The 16,939-nt window shown below is 37.9% G+C and overlaps 1 protein-coding gene and 1 long non-coding RNA gene across 2 annotated transcripts; both read right to left on the bottom strand.

Moving 5' to 3' along the window:
- Positions 1-5,797: 5,797 nt before the first annotated feature.
- Positions 5,798-9,153, bottom strand: LOC120296423. Its single transcript, XR_005553378.1, has 3 exons — positions 8,237-9,153; positions 6,926-7,026; positions 5,798-6,030 (listed from the first exon to the last, which is right to left on the bottom strand). It is a non-coding gene; the product is annotated as an uncharacterized LOC120296423 (long non-coding RNA).
- A 687-nt stretch (positions 9,154-9,840) lies between these two features.
- On the bottom strand, positions 9,841-10,714 carry LOC104453242. The gene is made up of 2 exons (XM_010067767.3): positions 10,521-10,714; positions 9,841-10,421 (listed from the first exon to the last, which is right to left on the bottom strand). The coding sequence occupies exon 2, from the start codon at positions 10,396-10,398 to the stop codon at positions 10,033-10,035; it is 366 nt and encodes a 121-aa protein (XP_010066069.1). The 5' UTR covers positions 10,399-10,421; positions 10,521-10,714; the 3' UTR covers positions 9,841-10,032.
- Between the last annotated feature and the right edge of the window lie 6,225 nt (positions 10,715-16,939).

Genomic DNA, 16,939 nt, shown 5'->3' with positions numbered 1-16,939 from the left:
TAGGAAAGTCCAACTTTGACTAGGACTTGGATTTTGTTTAAAATATACAAAGATATATTTTGGATAGGAAACAAAATCCTATGAGAAGTTGGCAAAAGAATAAGAGTTTTACTTATATATAGACTTAAGGCCATGGGTGATAGATGTGGATCACAAATTGTTTTGAAGCGCCACGCGAGTGCTTGGTGTTCCACCGTTGATCGTGAAGAATTGATCTTGAAGCGCCGTCTCGTTGTCGAGTGCTTGGGAGGGATTTTCTTTGTCGTGAATTACATCCAAGAAGGTTTAGTGTTAAAGCCAATTAAATCTTGTGGTAAGATTTGCGTGTAATTCCTTTGTGAGATTTAGAGATTATTTCTTGAGGAATTTCGGGGCTAAACACTGTGTGTGTTATTGGGTGTAATTGGGGCTTGGGAAACACCGAGAGAGTGTTTGAGTGACTTGAGTGTGTAATCTCCTTGTATCGCTTGATCTATAGTGAAATTCGATGCTGCTCTCCCCGTGGACGTAGGTCTTTACGACTGAACCACGTAAATCCGGTGTCTGATTTATTTTTTCTTCTTCCGTCTATATTTTGTTCGATCGCTCGCCCTATCTCAACACTATCACTCTTCTATCATGTTATCTACAAAGTGAGCAACTACCTTTTCTATTCTTTGCTTCTCTTGTTTGGATTGAATAGCGCTTGCGGAAATGGATAATTTAATGAAGGAAGTTGCTAGAACACATATACTATCAGTTTATAAAACATTTCAATATTAATTTAATTGCAATATTTTGAATTTACATAATAACTTATTGCTTCTCGTGTTTGGATCGAGTAACAAGTTACGTTTCTAAGTATATTCTGTACGAGCTACATTAGTCTAAAATGTGGTTCAAAATATCTGTTATCCATAGCGGTTGGATATGTGCAATTCTTCTTCAACTTAATAAAGTTTTTGTTATTATTTCAATAGAGAAAGACAAGGTGCCTCGGATTTGGAGTGTGATTACTAGACAATCCTCGATAGTGATGTGTAAGTGAGAAGGCTATTGGGTAGAAGAGTTTTTTCATTTCGGAAATTACTTTTCAAAATGAATCTATTTTAAAAGAAGAGGTCGAGCCTCGTGCATGGAACAACCAAACTACGGCGAAGCGATCTTGTCGCCAGCAATGATTTCGGTCACTCGTGCAAAAGCCTTCTCATCGAGTATGGAAATACACAAGTGCATCTTTGGAAGAGGCCGATGAAGAAAAGTCCAATGACTCCAAACTAGATGCGATAAGCGGGACGGCAAAAAAGAAACTCGTATTAAATAAGATGATAGCAACTTTCTTCATTTAATGAGAAAAAATTTTAAACTACGGCTAGAGCAAGAACATTACTGTCTTTTACATTCTCGAGTGTCGATAATTCGAGAAACAAAATTGCTGACCAAAGAAATCGAAGAAGAAAATCCATGTAAAACCCTTATATAAGGAGCAACTTAAGATGAGTAGTATCAAGAAAAGGAGGTAAGAGACACATGGCTTCATTCCACAAAATTGCAACTAAATTAACGGTAGTCCTTTGCTTATGCAACGTCATAAAAGGCGATCCAGACGAAACATTGGTATACGAAATCTGCAATGGAGACACGGATACTGTTGGGAAAATATGACTTTGAATTAAGTAGAACAATGAAGACGGATCTTTAGAATACTCAAGTCGGACTTTGAGGCGTGATATCACTTTCTTTAAGGATTTATTTGCCCCACAATATTGCTAACGGTCACCAGCAAATATCCTCCAGGATATAACAAAGTCTCAAAATGAGAATAATATATAACAATTATAGTATTTCTCTAGGGTCTCTCTAGGAAATAATCGAAAAAATAGTTGTTATTTTCAGAAAGAATGCTCGAAAAGATAAAACAATGATCACTCTAGTTTTTTCGAAAATACACGTGTATATATATAAACACTCTTAAAACACAGGCAACTCTTCATGAAAAATTGCAAAAAAAGTTCAAATTTTCATTTTTTTTATATTTTATTTCCGAAAATTCTCGAAAACAAAAGGCAACCTTTGAATTGATTAAAATTAATAACATAACCAAAATAATAATAATAATAATAATAATAATAATAATAATAATAATAATAATAATAATAATAATAATAATAATAATAATAATAATAAAGGAGTTAGTGCTAATTAAACCGCGAGCGCGCAGGCGTACAAAGTGGGCCAATTATTCGCGCGCACCTCCACGCGGGAATGTTGGGGTCTAGCCCGATCCAATCATTTCTTTGGATACACAAAGGAAATCTCACACTTATTAATCGGCCCACTTCCTCCCACTTTTCTTATGTGGGACAAGGAAAACGCACTTAGTTTGTTTTTACAAACAAACTTCCAACAGATACAACATGGGCGTACAATGATGAGGTGAATGATCTCCTTCAAGATTGTGGACCATTCATCGGACTCCGGCTTCAATTACTATAATGCGAAGAATTACTTCTTGGTAGATCCCTGCTTCGGCCACGGAGCATGCAATGGGTTACTCACTCCTACAGATTACCACACATGCTTAAGTGTCGCCAAGCAACTGATACAGAAGTATTGTCACTTTAGCGTCGGGGCTCAACTTCAACTTCAAGACTGTAGAATTAGGTATGAGGGTTATAAATTCACCGAAGATTAAGTTGGAGATGATCATAACGTAAGCATTATGCATACATACATACATACATACATACATACATATTATCGCCTACCATGAGAAATCAGTTAATGATTAATTGATGTTAGTAGTCGAGTTACAAGGATGTCATGTGACAATACAAAAAATAACGAATATAGAGATAAGAAAAAGATACAACCTTGGATACAACTTTACCGGGGGTGACCAACACCACTTGGCATTATTAATCAAAGGGGTGTCACTCTAGTCAACCAAACAGCTGTCAGCATTATTAATAAGATGGCATCAGCAAAATGAGTCCTCCAGTATGCATAGGACACCACATGGACGATGAGTGTGTGCGAGAGAGAGAGAGAGAGAGAGAGTGTCAGAAAGAGTATGCTCTCATAGAATAAGGCAACTGAACTTCCAAAGTTTGTCGAGACGAGATTTGAAATCTATGTCGAAGTAATAAGAATTTCATCATCTATTTCATGTGAGTTTCTGTAGCTTCTCCAAGAAGAGTTGATGACTATAAAGCAGTTCTTTTTACAGAACATTGCTCTCGCTCTGTGGTAGAAGCAACGTAACAGGAAAGGACCAGAAAAGGAAGCCGAAGACGCACAGGGCTTCATTTTCAAAGATTTACAGTCACAGTAATTTCATTCCTCTATACGTGCAGATCAAAGAATCAGTATACAAAATTTGCAATGTATACTAACTTGAAAAAAGTCATACCTAAGACATCTTAAGCACATCTGCTAAAAAACCTAACGAAAAATCAACTCAGCTCAGCTCACTGAGGCGTATCACTGAAACAACTCAGCTCCTCAGCTCACTCAGGTGAATCACCATCGTCAGACACCATTGACAAATCAGCATATTGGACTCTCGGTTGTCCCCCTTTTCTTGCAGAATTCTATAAGCAATTCAAGATCTCTTCTCCTTTTTTTTTACCCCTCCGTGCCTCAAATTGTGAGCTCCCGTTTTCTTCTCAATTGTGAACGTGAATGCCTCTTTCTGCTTGTTCTGTAAGCCAAAAGACCTCCCCTTCTCCCTGAACGAACATCATTTCTATAATGTTGGGTTTAGAACTCTCCAATTTTAGTTTCAAGGAACTATTTTTTAAAAAGTTGAGATATCTCCTCCTTATTTCTTCCATATGACCGAAAATGTAGTGTCATATAACAATATTGCTTCCCGATTTTGATCAGGAGTTATCTTTCCTGGATTCAAAATATCCACCTTGCGCCATGCACATGTAAACTTTGGCCACTTAGAGGAATTAAGGGCTTGTTCCAATGGGCTTCGTCTAATTAATTTAATTAAGAGTGGAATCTCCCTTGCTTAAATCTCTTAGCTCCAGTTTAACGCAAATATATGGTCTTAATGAACAATGCTGGTAGCATGCAAATACAAATTAATAATATTTTTGGATAGGTGTCAGGGTCAATCCTTAACTTTTCTATGTAGTGAATAATTAAAATGGATTGCCAAAACTTAAGTGTTAAAACAAATGAAAAAGAAAAAGCCAGACATGTGATGATATCCAATATTTGAGGAAGATGGAGCAATTTAATACCACCTACATCTCAATCTTTATGCTTGGACATGGCCAAAACCAAGTCTGAGCTCGTCAGTCAAGAGCATTCAGCATTACAGGTCAAGGCGCCAAAGCAAATGCAGTTCGACATCATCGACTCCTGGCCACCTCTTCGCGACTAAAAACTAGTCACTACATTATAGAGTCCCATACCAGCTCTGAATAGTAATCTTATGAATGAAAATGTTAAATGGAACTGCCCGGGAAGAGGCTAGGGAAGGGACGTCATTCATTAGAAGAAGTTATCTAACCAAAAGTCGGAAAAACAGAAGGTACTTCGGTCTGCTTGCTTGTCGATCCTCGATATCGTGGACCTCTCCATTGAATTAAAGTTGCGAACTTTATGTTCAGCTTTGCAAACATTATTGTTATTATTGTTATTATTATTATGGCCACAAATAACTCAAGTTGTTTAATTACAATATATCATATAAAAGATTGAATGGATAAACTTTTAAAAAAGAAACCAATATGATAAATTAACACAAAGTTGTCGGATAATTAGGTTGTTCAATTTCACTAGGAAAAGCCATAAAGTTCCCGCCCGCTTGAAATATTCATTAAATGTCTAGTAAGTCTCAATAGCACTACCAATCACGCTAACTTAAAGGAATTATCAGGGAAAAATGTCCAGAAAAAAAAAATCTATTAGAGAAGTGTCGATATTGAAAATATTTTGAAAGAAAACTCATGGAGCTCCCAAAGCCCAAGGTGCAGAGACAGAGATTGCAATAGCAGGAGCGGCATTTGATATAGAACTTCCTAATTGATGCAGACCTGATTTTTTTTTTTTTTTTTACCATGGAACTGCCTTGCTGCCGTCAGCAACTACGCGTAAACCACAGGGGGTGCTAACACAGGGACCCACCTCCCATAACTCCCCATTTTAGTCACGCATTATGACGAGTTGGGGAATTGAACCCTGGCCTTGTGTGTGGCCAACGTTCGATTCCACCATCTCGGCCACCAGAGGGTGGGTGATGCAGACCAGATTTTGAACTTCGGCTAGACCAAGAAACTCGTTGTTCACACGTTGTTGAATCTGGATAACTTCAAGAAGTGAAACAGCACAAGAAGAGGAAGAGGCTAGCAAAGGGACGGCATCCATTAGAAGAGGGTATCGACCAAAGGTCAGAGAAGCAGAAGGTAGTTTCGTCTGTGCAATCGTCAGATCCTCAATGTGGCGGACCTCACATTCATTTAAAGGATGTGATAGGCATCAAAATACAACATTGCCCCGACCAAAATAAAATGCAACATTGCCAGCTTTGAACGAAGCAACTAGGGCATACGCCATTCAGGAACAAATGAGCTGTCGAGAATTGATGGTGCGGTAAAAACCACTTCTTGCGAGCAAAGCTATGACTCTTGTATCAGAAAGTAAAATTGACGGATGAGTAACCGGAAAAGGTGATTAAAAACCAAATGGCTTGAAAAAATCCCCATGATCAACCCAGCTGTCAGTAAGATTTTGTGCACTACTACTTCTTTCTAAAAGCTTAAATTGTTAGATGAAAGGCAATCCAGACTCATCTGGGCAATACAAAATCTGTAAGGGAGACGCAAAAACATCCTCTCTTACATTGGTTTGATGAAGTATATCCTTCAAGATTTAGTCAACCGAACATCAAACTCTGGCTTCTATAATTATTAAAATGTGATGCACGAAGTCTCTACCGATACTTGCTTCAGCCACGGAAAAGGGCAATGGGCCACTCTCTCATCTGATTGCAATGCGTGTTCACGCCCCTCAGCCACCCCTACAACAAACATGCTGGGAGAGCGTTTGTGCTTAAGTTCAATTCATAGAATGCGATACAAAAATTATTTCTTCAATAAAGATTAAGTCGTACAATGCTTAAGCAGGCGCACTGAGACGTGCATCTCAGTATTGCCAAAACCGTGACAAATCTATCATGGTCACATTATTAAAGAGTTCTTGACAAGTTTATCTAGAATAATTTTGGGGTTTTCTCAATAAAATACTCTTTCATTTATCTTTGAAAAGGTAAGCAAGAGAATCATTTATGGGCCTTTCTCCCACTACATGAGGCTTTGAGCTTCTATTTAGCATTATTTTGCGTTTTCGATTGATTATGAATAAATCTCATGCTCTAAGCCCTTTCTGCAAAAGTTAATTATACTCGTCAACAGTTAAAAAAATGAGTAGATATGATAAATCAACAAAAAACTGTCTGATAGTTAGGTAACTAGGTTGCCCAATTTCATCAAGAAAAGTTGTAAAAGTTCCTGCTGTTTGAAACGGTCATTATTGTCTAGCAAAAGAAGTGATTATCAGGGCAAATTTAAGAAAAAAAATAAGAGAAGTGTCAAGATCGAAAGTGCAAGGTACAGAGAGAGAGAGATTGCAATAGCAGGAACCGCATTTGATGTACCCCTATAAAATAAGATGACAAGGACTTCTTAGTTTGATGTAAGCCAAGATTTCATACCTTTTCTAGACCAAGAATTTCGTTGTTCAAACATTGTTGAAAATTGATAACTTCTAGAAGTGAAGTTCGTAACTAGCAAAATCAAAGAAGAAATTCATCTAAAAGAGCGGAGAAACCTAGAAAATTGATGCTTCTTATGGACACAGCTACGGCTCTTATATAAGAAACCGAAACTAAAGAAGGGTGAGCAGCAAGAAAAGGAGGTCAGATACACACATGGCTTCACTCCCCAGAATCGCAGCAGCCGTAGTGATTGCGCTCCTCCATGCGTGCAAGGTTATAGAAGGCGATCCAGACACATATCTGCAATACGACATCTGCAACGGAGACAAGAGTACAACCTTCGCTTACAATGATTCAGTCGAGGGTCTCCTTCAAGATATCGTCGACAATACATCAAACTCCGGCTTATACAACTATTACACTGAGAGGAAGGAGTTCCTGACCAAAACTTGCTTTGGCCATGGAGCGTGCAACGGACACCCCTCTCATCCAGACTGCGATGGGTGCTTGAGTGCAGCTAAGCAAAAGATACTAGAGTTATGCACGTTGAGCGTTGGTGCTCAAGTTCAACTTACTGATTGTAGAATTTGGTACGAGGATTATTTCTTCCAAGAAAATTAAGTCACGCAATGTTTAAGCCGACGTATTGAGATGCGCATGTTGGTATTGTCAATATTATGGCAAAATCTATCATGGTCACATTATTAAAGAGTCGTTGAGAAGTCTTTATCATTGGCGCATGAAGACATGAATAACTTGTTTAGCTGATAATTTGAAGATTCGCATGATCTCTCCTTCTTTTCACTATGATGTCCAAAGATAAGTCATGTTTTGTTATTGGTTTCCCATAAATTAAACCTTTTTTATCCAAAATAACAAAAATTGCAGGTTTCCTCTAAAAGGATCATTTCTAGGGATCAAATATTTGGGCAGTCAAGCTGTAAAGATTGCCAAATTCTGTGAGGCTTCTTTCATCATTGAGAAGTAAAAAGTATTATAGGGGAAATCTTCGTTAAATCATAAGTGTTGTGGGAATCGATCTACTTGAGAACCTTGCTTTAAAATATAAACCTTGGCATAGTTTAAAATATAAATTTTCATTTCAAGGAAATCACTTGGCATAGTTGAATCACTTGAACTAATTAGAGGGTCGAACTTAATCAATTCATCTCTAAAATGAAAACTTAGAATCATCCCATTTTAATATCCATCAATGCTAAGCACAACTTAAGTACACCTGCCATTAGATGAAACTTTCTCCAGTAGATTCTAACTCGAGTATATTTCAATTACGTTACTGTATATCTAACTTATGCTCTCAATCACCCAATGCAATAAACTCTATTCCGTTTCTTAATTGATGCATTTTGGTTGAAAATATGGTAAAACCTTCAGGCCAAATGCTGATACGGTGAAGACGCGACGCGGACGTCAAAACATGCACCATATCAATCCTAAGAGAATTGAAAGAAACTTTAAGAAAGGGGAATAAAAAGGGGGCAGAAGGCGAAGACCCTTTCATACCTCAGATGAAGGGTCGCCGGCGCTACGCCGCCATCGCAGAGGGTTGCATCGCCCTTTGCACAGTACAACAACCCACTGCTTGCAGCTGCGGAGAGTGGCGTGACCCTTTGCAAACCACGGTAGGGGCTGCTAGAGTATATGTTACTGTCGAGGAAGGTGCAGACGGCCCCATGGACCACCGCAAAGGATCGCGCGGCCCTCTGCCGTTGTAGTTGAGGGTCCGCATGGCCTTTAGCCGATGTCGTAGAGGCAGCCCCAGCCCTTTTGTGACGGTGGCGGAGGTCCGGCAACCCATTGTCCTTTTTCCTATTTTCTGTCCTTTTTTGGTCATATTTTTCGAATTTACTTCTAGATTTTTATTTTATTTTATTTTTGCTAGGGCCGACATGGCACACGCACCCCGCATCACAACTTGTACGCCATGTCAGTATCTCATTGAAAAATGGATCGCACTCAAGCCAAATGATCCAAAAGTCACGCAAATTAGGTGATTGAAATTAAAGTTTCAGCCGCTATATGACCAACACCACCTAAGATTAGTGAATAATGATAAATTTAAGCAATGATTTTACCAGCTTTGCACCGCACGAGTGCCAAGTGTGTGTTGAGTATTGAGAAGATGACAGGTCCTTTGCAGTACTAAGTTCATAATTCGCTAAATCCGAGGCAAAATAAAAAGGTAAGGGTCGTTTTTGTGATAAAATTCAAATGATAAGACTAAAATGTGACAATTGAACATAAGGTTAAACCCTCTTCCTTCAGCCACAAGATTTGTAAATGAATGTCAAGCTAACCCGATCGAGGAAAACATTGACATGATGCATACAACATCAAATGATTTTAAGAAAGGAAAATGATATAAATAGTTCAAAAGTCTTAAACTTTTAATTTATCCAATATAATTCCTAAACTTTAGCTCAATGTACAATATCGTTTCTAAATTTTTAATCTATTCAATGTGGCCCATAGATTTTTTGTTCATGTCCAATTTTATCCCTAAACTATATAAAACTGTTTAATATCATCCCTGAATTGGAATTAATGGAATAGCAATATTGAATTTTTCATATAGTTTATGAACTAAATTAAACATGTACCAAAAATCAAAATCATATTAAATAAATTAAAAGTTCCAAGATGACATTGCATGTTGGGCTAAAATTCAATAATTATGTTGAACAAATTAAGAGTTCAGGATTGAATTGCACATTAAGCCAAAATTTGTAAATTATTTGTGTCATTATTTGTTTTGAGAATATATGCTAAAACCAGAGGTTTGATCGTTTGAAGAAGCAAAGGTCAAATGCGCAAATCCTAAACTATCGAGTGACTCATCGCACTGAGAAGGCCTCCTCAAATCTTAAACTAAATAACCTGATTAAGATTAAGTGAACTTAGCTTCACTTTCTCCCATTCGAATAGATTTTTTATTTTTCTTTTCTTTTCTCCCCGGCTCCTCTAAACCCGCCGGTGACTCGATAGTCCTCGTCACGTAATTTCGTAATGATTGGGTATAATTTACGACTTAGAAAGAACCAGATAATCCATCTAATGCTACCAATTTTGCCTTCAAATATTTTCTGCCTACATAATTAATGCTAAAATTTCATGCTTTTTTCTTTCAGGTGAAATTCATCAGCTAAAAATATAGCCCCTTCAGGTTTCGAAGCAGAGTATCTTCTTACATCATCAAACAACAAATAAAACAGACATAATCTTAATCCTGCCCAAAATACATAAATTAAATTTGAAAAAAGGGAAATATGTAAATGACATTTTTGCCATGGAGTTTCTTCTTACTCAGCCTCTTCCACCGCAGCTTCGATCCTGAGGAGGACGAACCCGACCGCCACCCCGACGAGGGTGAGCCCGTTCATGATCGCCGCGATCCTGAAAATCTCCTCCACCGCGCTGCAGGTCGAAGACAGCGCCCCACCGCCGCCTCTTCTCGACTTGCCCGGCGACCGGAGAGAGCTCACGATCTTCGCAAACGACTGGTCGGCGCAGACGGCCACCCCGAGCGAAGCCACCCCGTTGTGAGCCTTCAAGCCGCCGAAAGAGTTGAGCCCCGCGATGTAGTTCACCCTGCTCTTCCGCTGCCGCGGGACGGCGGCGGAGGCGGCGAGGGTCACCGGGCAGACGGCGGCGGAGGCGGCTGCCATTGCTTCTCAGACGCAACCACAACCTGGAACGTTTGAAAAGAAGGAGAAGAAGTTTGATTAGTGAGAAAAAATGGTGCAGAAAGATGGTTGTATAGATTGAGCAGAGGAGAGGGGATGCAGACCTTGTTTCGGGAAGAGGGATTGGAGGAGGAGTTTGTGGAGAGCGGGGGGAAGAAAGTGAGGATGGGAGGGAAGTAGGGAATGAAGGAATTTGGGGAGGTGGAGTTGGGGGGATGAGTGGAAGGGGAAGAGGATAAGGTGGAGAAGAATTTGGTTGGCTCACGTGGAGATCAGATGATTTTTCCTTCTTCTTTTTCTAGTTCATTTTTTGTTGAGAGAGAATAAATTTAGTACGTTCAGTGTATGTGAGGCCTCATCTAACTATGTATGTAAAATTGGGCTGAAAGTAAGAGAGCAATGAAATCTTACTTGGACTGATGCCAGAGATGGACATGGGCCACCGAGAATCTGCAGCGGGAATTGGGCAGGGAGTGGACAGGACAAGAGGAGGGGATGTATTAGGCCTGCCCCACCATCCCACCTTGCGGATGCGTCCCCTTTGTATAGTTTTAGAAAGACTATTTATTCATTCATTTAAGGTCCATTTGCTTTGTGAAGAATCTGAAGTTCTTTGAAAATATTTTCCAAGTAAGGATTTTCTAGCAAAGTGACAATATTTTTCGATATTCGACCAAAATCTGAAAATAAACTAAAAAATATTTTCCTCCATTTGATATATAATTTGATTTTCTAGGGAAAATTACCGATTTCTTTATTTTTAAAATTTTTCTTTGTTTTTCTTTTTCTTCTTCCTTAACCAATCACTGGCCAAAGGTGAGCTCTAGTCTCACTGAATTAACTAGCTAGGCTAGACCTCTAATGATCTTGGGCAAGTCTCATGCATCTTAACTCGCTAGATCTAGCAACGTTTGAGCTCGACTGATTGATATTTGATTGCAATCAGTGATTAGCTAAAAAGAAAGGAAAAAAAAAAAAAGGAATTTAAAATAATTAAATTTTATTTTTTAAAAAGAAAAATTACAAAATAAATAAATGGAAAATGCATTTGGTGAAAGAAAGTGCTTAGCATAGAAGTGAAAGAAATAGGATGGAAAATATTTCCACTTTCTAAAAAACGAAAAACATTTTACCTAATTTTGAAGTTTTTTTATTGGCAGTAAATATTTTCCTTAACTAATTTATTTTCCATAAATTGAACGCCGGAAAATCCGCAAAATATTTTTTTTAAAGTTATTTTCAGTGAAACGAACAAAGCACTAGTTATTTTGTGGATTGATGAGATAAGAAATAGGAAAATAAAAAAGACTCTAGGAATAACTTCTCCGTACAAGTTTTTCTTTAGTAGGAGATAAAAGCTAGTTCTCTATGTAAATAGTCCGGGACAATTTTTTCTTTCCATGTACTCCATTCACAATCGTCCAACATCAATTAACCTTTTCACTTGGGAGATTGAACATGAGTTCATGAACATGAGTTCATTATTGTCAAAACCCAACCATGAAATTATTTCTCATTATCATGTAATTTTATATTACAATATCAATAAACAATGTCAAATACTTTTCATACAATATAAGGCAGTGCCTTGTGGGGAAAAACTCCCTCGGCCCTTGGCCCGGCCCTCATGGGCCGCGGGGTGATGGCAGGGCAAGTTTTTTAACCCACTAGTATCCTCATCCCGGCCTTGCCCAGCACCCGCCCCTATCTCAAGTCTTAGAAATAAAAACCCATAAATTATTTATTGGAAAAGTTCATAAATGAAAATTTATACATATTTTGATAAATACGACTGGGAGATGGTGTCTACAAAATGGAATTACTTGACGTGGTTTGGTGACATTTACATAAATAATTTATCTGACCAATCAGATGGTTCGATGAGTGGTCCAAGACTTGGGTTGCAATTTGAGTCCTGTTTCTTCACTAGCATTTGATGGGCCTGTGCCTCGCCTAGTGGCAGTTAGTACGTCATCGATGCCCTAAGTTAAACATTCCAGCTGCAGGTGCGATAAGTCCCAATCTTGTCCAAATCTGTTTTTGAACTAACAATATATATATAGTTATTCTCGTTTTTTGGAAGAATAACAGTTTCTTTTTTTTTTTTTTACATAAAACCACAATTTGGGATGGTTATGAATGATATCGATTATTTCTAAAACAAAATTCCCAAATAACCCATTATCTTAATAGCGAAAAAAATTATTTCATAATCAAAATGGATATTTGACTATTCTTAATTTTAGATTATCGAGAAAACTTTAGTGCCACAATACCATAGGTGTCTACTATTTAAGAACCGATATATTATTTTCTTCTCTGCATTGTCATCATCAATATTGATTTTTCTCTCATCATGTAATAAGAGCTATAAGCAATTTGAGATTCTTTGTTCTTCATTTAATTAGTATAATTAATTTAGGCCGGCTAAATAGTGAAGGTATCATTGTAGATTAAAATTGTAATATTTTAACTTTTTAAAGAGTGGGACCATAGAAAAGAAAAAAGCAAAAAGAAAGAAAGAGAGAGAGAGAGAGAGAGAGAGAGAGAGAGAGAGATCCGTGAGATAAAATCAAGAGAGAGAAGACCGAGGGCGATGCGGGAAAAAAAGAAAAAGAGGGGGAAGGAAGAAGAAGAGGAAGGAGAAAAAAACAAACAATTTTGCACGTACACCTCGCGGAAGCCTCGTCTAGTCGAAGTTACTTAGATTTGCAATACTGAGAAGAAGAAATAAGAAAAGAGAAATGGTTTTGCAAGTACACATCATGAAAGGCACGTCAAGTCGAAGTTAATTGGATTTGCAAGGCTTAATAAATGCTTACACTCTCTTAAGGGTCTCCGGCGATTTCTCAATCACAAAAAAAAAAAAAATAAAATAAATAATAAATAATTTTTTACACTTCTCATTCGTTCAATCAAAGAAGTTTCCAAGGATAGGGCTAACTTTAAAATTTTGTGAAAATCGGGCTACGAAATCTAATGCTTTAGTTGTCGAGCAATAAATTTCATGGAAATGATGGATTATGGCATTGTGAAGTTACGGGGTTTGACATGAATCATTATGAAGTAATAGTTTAATCGAAGTAAAATTTTAGGGTTTTCTTGCTCAAATTCCACATGCGTTTAGGTTTAAATAATTATCTTGGGTATGTGATTTGTTAGCACGTAACAGTCGTTTTGTTAGCATTTAAGCTTGATATAGTTGTTTCATAATTGAGGTAGTGTGTTATTCAATTTTAACATTATTTATCGCTTATTTGATAGAACTATGAATTTGATGATTTGCTCATTTAATAAGACCACGAGTTTTTGTTCCCGAGAATATATTTGGAACATAATCAAAAAATAAAAAGAGTTTACTTTTTAGTTCCTAGAAACAACTCAAGAATCAAACTCAAATCAATTTTTTTTTTTTTTTTCTTTTCTTTTCTTTTCTTTCTTTTTCTACTCCTCTACTTCTTCGTCTAGCTAGTTGTTGGCCATGGTGATGGCGACAATTAGCCAAACAAGGTCTAGTGACCTTGCCCGAGCCTCACCCGCCATGGTGAGGCCGATCTCATGGTAGCTAGGCGAGGCTCAACTCACCTAGATCTGACGAGGTCAACCCTCGTTAGTGGTTGGCACAACTCCCCCGAGGCCTATGAGGTCCCAACCCTCACCTGGCCGTTGCCGGCCATGGCCGAAGAAATTGTTCCTGAAAATAAAATAGTTATTAAACACATTCTAAGTGTATAAAGGCCACAAACAAATGGAACATGAAGATCTCTTAATATTTCACATACAAACAAGAAGAAGGCATTTCCAATTTCACCAAGAAGAAAACTGCCAAACACAAAACCCACCATTCCACTCTCGCTTCCAACCGTTTCAATTCACGGTACGCAATATCTCGAAAGAAGAATTACCCAGAAAAGGTCCCTGAAAAATGGAAACAAAAGTCACTTTTAAAACGTACCAGTTTTGTTCTCTGAGGACTGATGGCCACATTATGGCGTAGGACTGCCGGCTACTCCGGGACAGAGAATCAGACTTCATCCGGCGTCATTTCATGAATGACAGCAAGCAAAAACGCCCAAAGAAGTTTCTGTCGCAATGAGAAAGGAGGTCTCTATAATGTTGGTTATGGTTATGGAGTGAGTGAAAGGCCGGATGCGAAGTTTGATGTCCGAATCTGAATGTGAAGGAGACAGGAAAGATGATCGAGTCTTGCATTTACTCGGATCTAAGTGTTAGATATATGCCCTAAATTAATTAATTGATTAATTAAAGTAGAAATGGTCAGCAATTTTTGCTGACCACTTCACACGAATACGTGCACATGCACACACGAATTCGTGCATGATGGTTAGCAACCGCTGACCATCATACACGAATTTTGTCCGTGCATGGATGGTCAGCAACCGCTGACCATCGTGCACGAAATCGTGCATAAACAGTCAGCGGTTGCTGACCGTTCCATTCATTCACGATCGTGCTCGATCGTGCATGAGAATGAGGATCAGCAACGGTTGCTGATCCCACGATCGGCAACCGTTGCTAATTCGTGTATAAATATTAAAAGAAAGGCTGCAAAAAGGTTGCAACGTAGAGAGATTTTCTGTGGGCGTGCGTTTGTGTTTTTAGAGAAAATATGCTTTGCTAAAATAGAGAGCAAAAGTGTGTGCGTGTTCTTGTGTCTTTGAGACACAAGAAAGAAGAGCATTATCTCGTTCGGGCCGTGACTATTATACATCAAGAATACGACGGATTATTTCCACGTGATTGCTAGCACGATCGAAGTGGTGAATATCCGAAAGTTCTCTCTTCTGTTCGACGTTCGTTGTTGGTGTGTCTGAACTAGAAGTCCGACGCTTGTGGGACTTGAACTGTAGAACATCCGAACTGACTCGTTTCAAAATGCGCTTCGAGAGGTATTTCGTTTAACTCCCTTTTATGTTTAGATTTTTTATTAAAACGCACGAACAACGCCTTAGGAGAATCATGTGTAAAATATATTTTTGTTTCCCCTGCGTTCATTTCGTTAATTTTTCTTATACATGATTAATGAAACCCCAACAGTGGTATTAGAGCCAACCTTAGGCGTTTTTCGTGCGTTTAATTGATTTATAGTTCAAATATGTTTTTGCGTTCTAATGGCCAATTTATTTTTATTAAGAGAATTGGTTCTTTTGCTCAAATGTGGCCTATAGAAGTTGATTGATTTATGTGATAAATTTAATCAACAAAGCAAAAATTAGAACTAAATCAATTTTGAATCAAAAATCCGTAACTTGTTATACTTTATGTTTATATTTTGCAAATGATATGCAGAATTTTATGCATGCCTTCCAGAGCTTTAAATTTTGAATTTATGGCTTGTAAGGAAGGGTGGTAATCATGGAAAAATCTCTAATTGTTGTGATTGTTGTATGGATGAATGTATGATGATTACAGGTATTCTTTTTGGGGATGAAATTATTAAATGGAGGCTGCGTCCTTCCTTTTATATTTATTTTTATGAAATGTAATTTTAATATAGTTTAGTATTTCAATTATTGATGTAAATACTACAAGAGAGAGGTGGAGCCATTAGAGGAGCCATTAAACCGGTGAGCTCTTTGGGCCCGGTCTTTGAAGAGTTCAAAGATTGAAGAAAAAGTGAAGAGCATGTCCATATTATTAAAACATTAAAATGGCTAAATGGGTCTTTTTGGCTCGAGACCCATTGAACCATAATTCCATGATCACCACATAGGATAGATGTTATGTGATATCTATTTATTTATTATGTTTTTGTTATCGTGCATGTTAAACCGGTTAATGTGCAAAGTGAGACCGTTAATAACGACCCAAATCTCCTTACAAAGAATATTAAGTCGAAACGGGTTTCGGACTCGTGGCCTTCCATCGTCGTGGTTTGATCCAATATTATAGTGGTTAACTAACCGGTTATGGATACATAGGGTTAATTACCATTTATAATATTGGACCACTCCATTATGCATATGATACTGTGGGGTTGGAGTCAAATGATTTTTAATAACTGTCAGGCGAGGGAATCATTTGTGTTTTCAATACTTGCATGAGACGATGGGCTAGACTTAACTATGATCATGATGCCAATAACTGTTAGGTGAGGCTTTCATGGTCTAGAGGCCGAAGTTATGATTGGGACTTGCATAAGATGCGTTGAACAAGCTGGTTCACTTACTAAGTTCATAGGACACCAATAACTGTTAGGTGAGGTGGATTTTGGACTAGTGGGACTCCAATCCCCACTAGTAATCTTTACCCAACGAAGATTACCGCTTCCCATCTTAAGGAGTATGGGATTCGAATATAAATTTAGTGGGAGGATCTATTTCATTTAAAGGCCAAAATGAAATAGTTACTTTGAAAGATACAACGGCTAACAATTTATTTTCTGCAACAGATATATTATTACTCTGAAAATGGTGACCACAAACCCACTCGCTTCTATACTTGACAAGAATTGTTTGACTGGACTCAATTTCACTGACTAGGTGAGGAATTTGAGAATTGT

The sequence above is a fragment of the Eucalyptus grandis genome, chromosome 7, assembly GCF_016545825.1.
Source record: "Eucalyptus grandis isolate ANBG69807.140 chromosome 7, ASM1654582v1, whole genome shotgun sequence".
Lineage (NCBI taxonomy): Eukaryota > Viridiplantae > Streptophyta > Magnoliopsida > Myrtales > Myrtaceae > Eucalyptus > Eucalyptus grandis.
The sequence above is the reverse complement of the archived record's forward strand: the minus strand, read 5'-3'. Positions and strand labels throughout refer to the sequence as shown.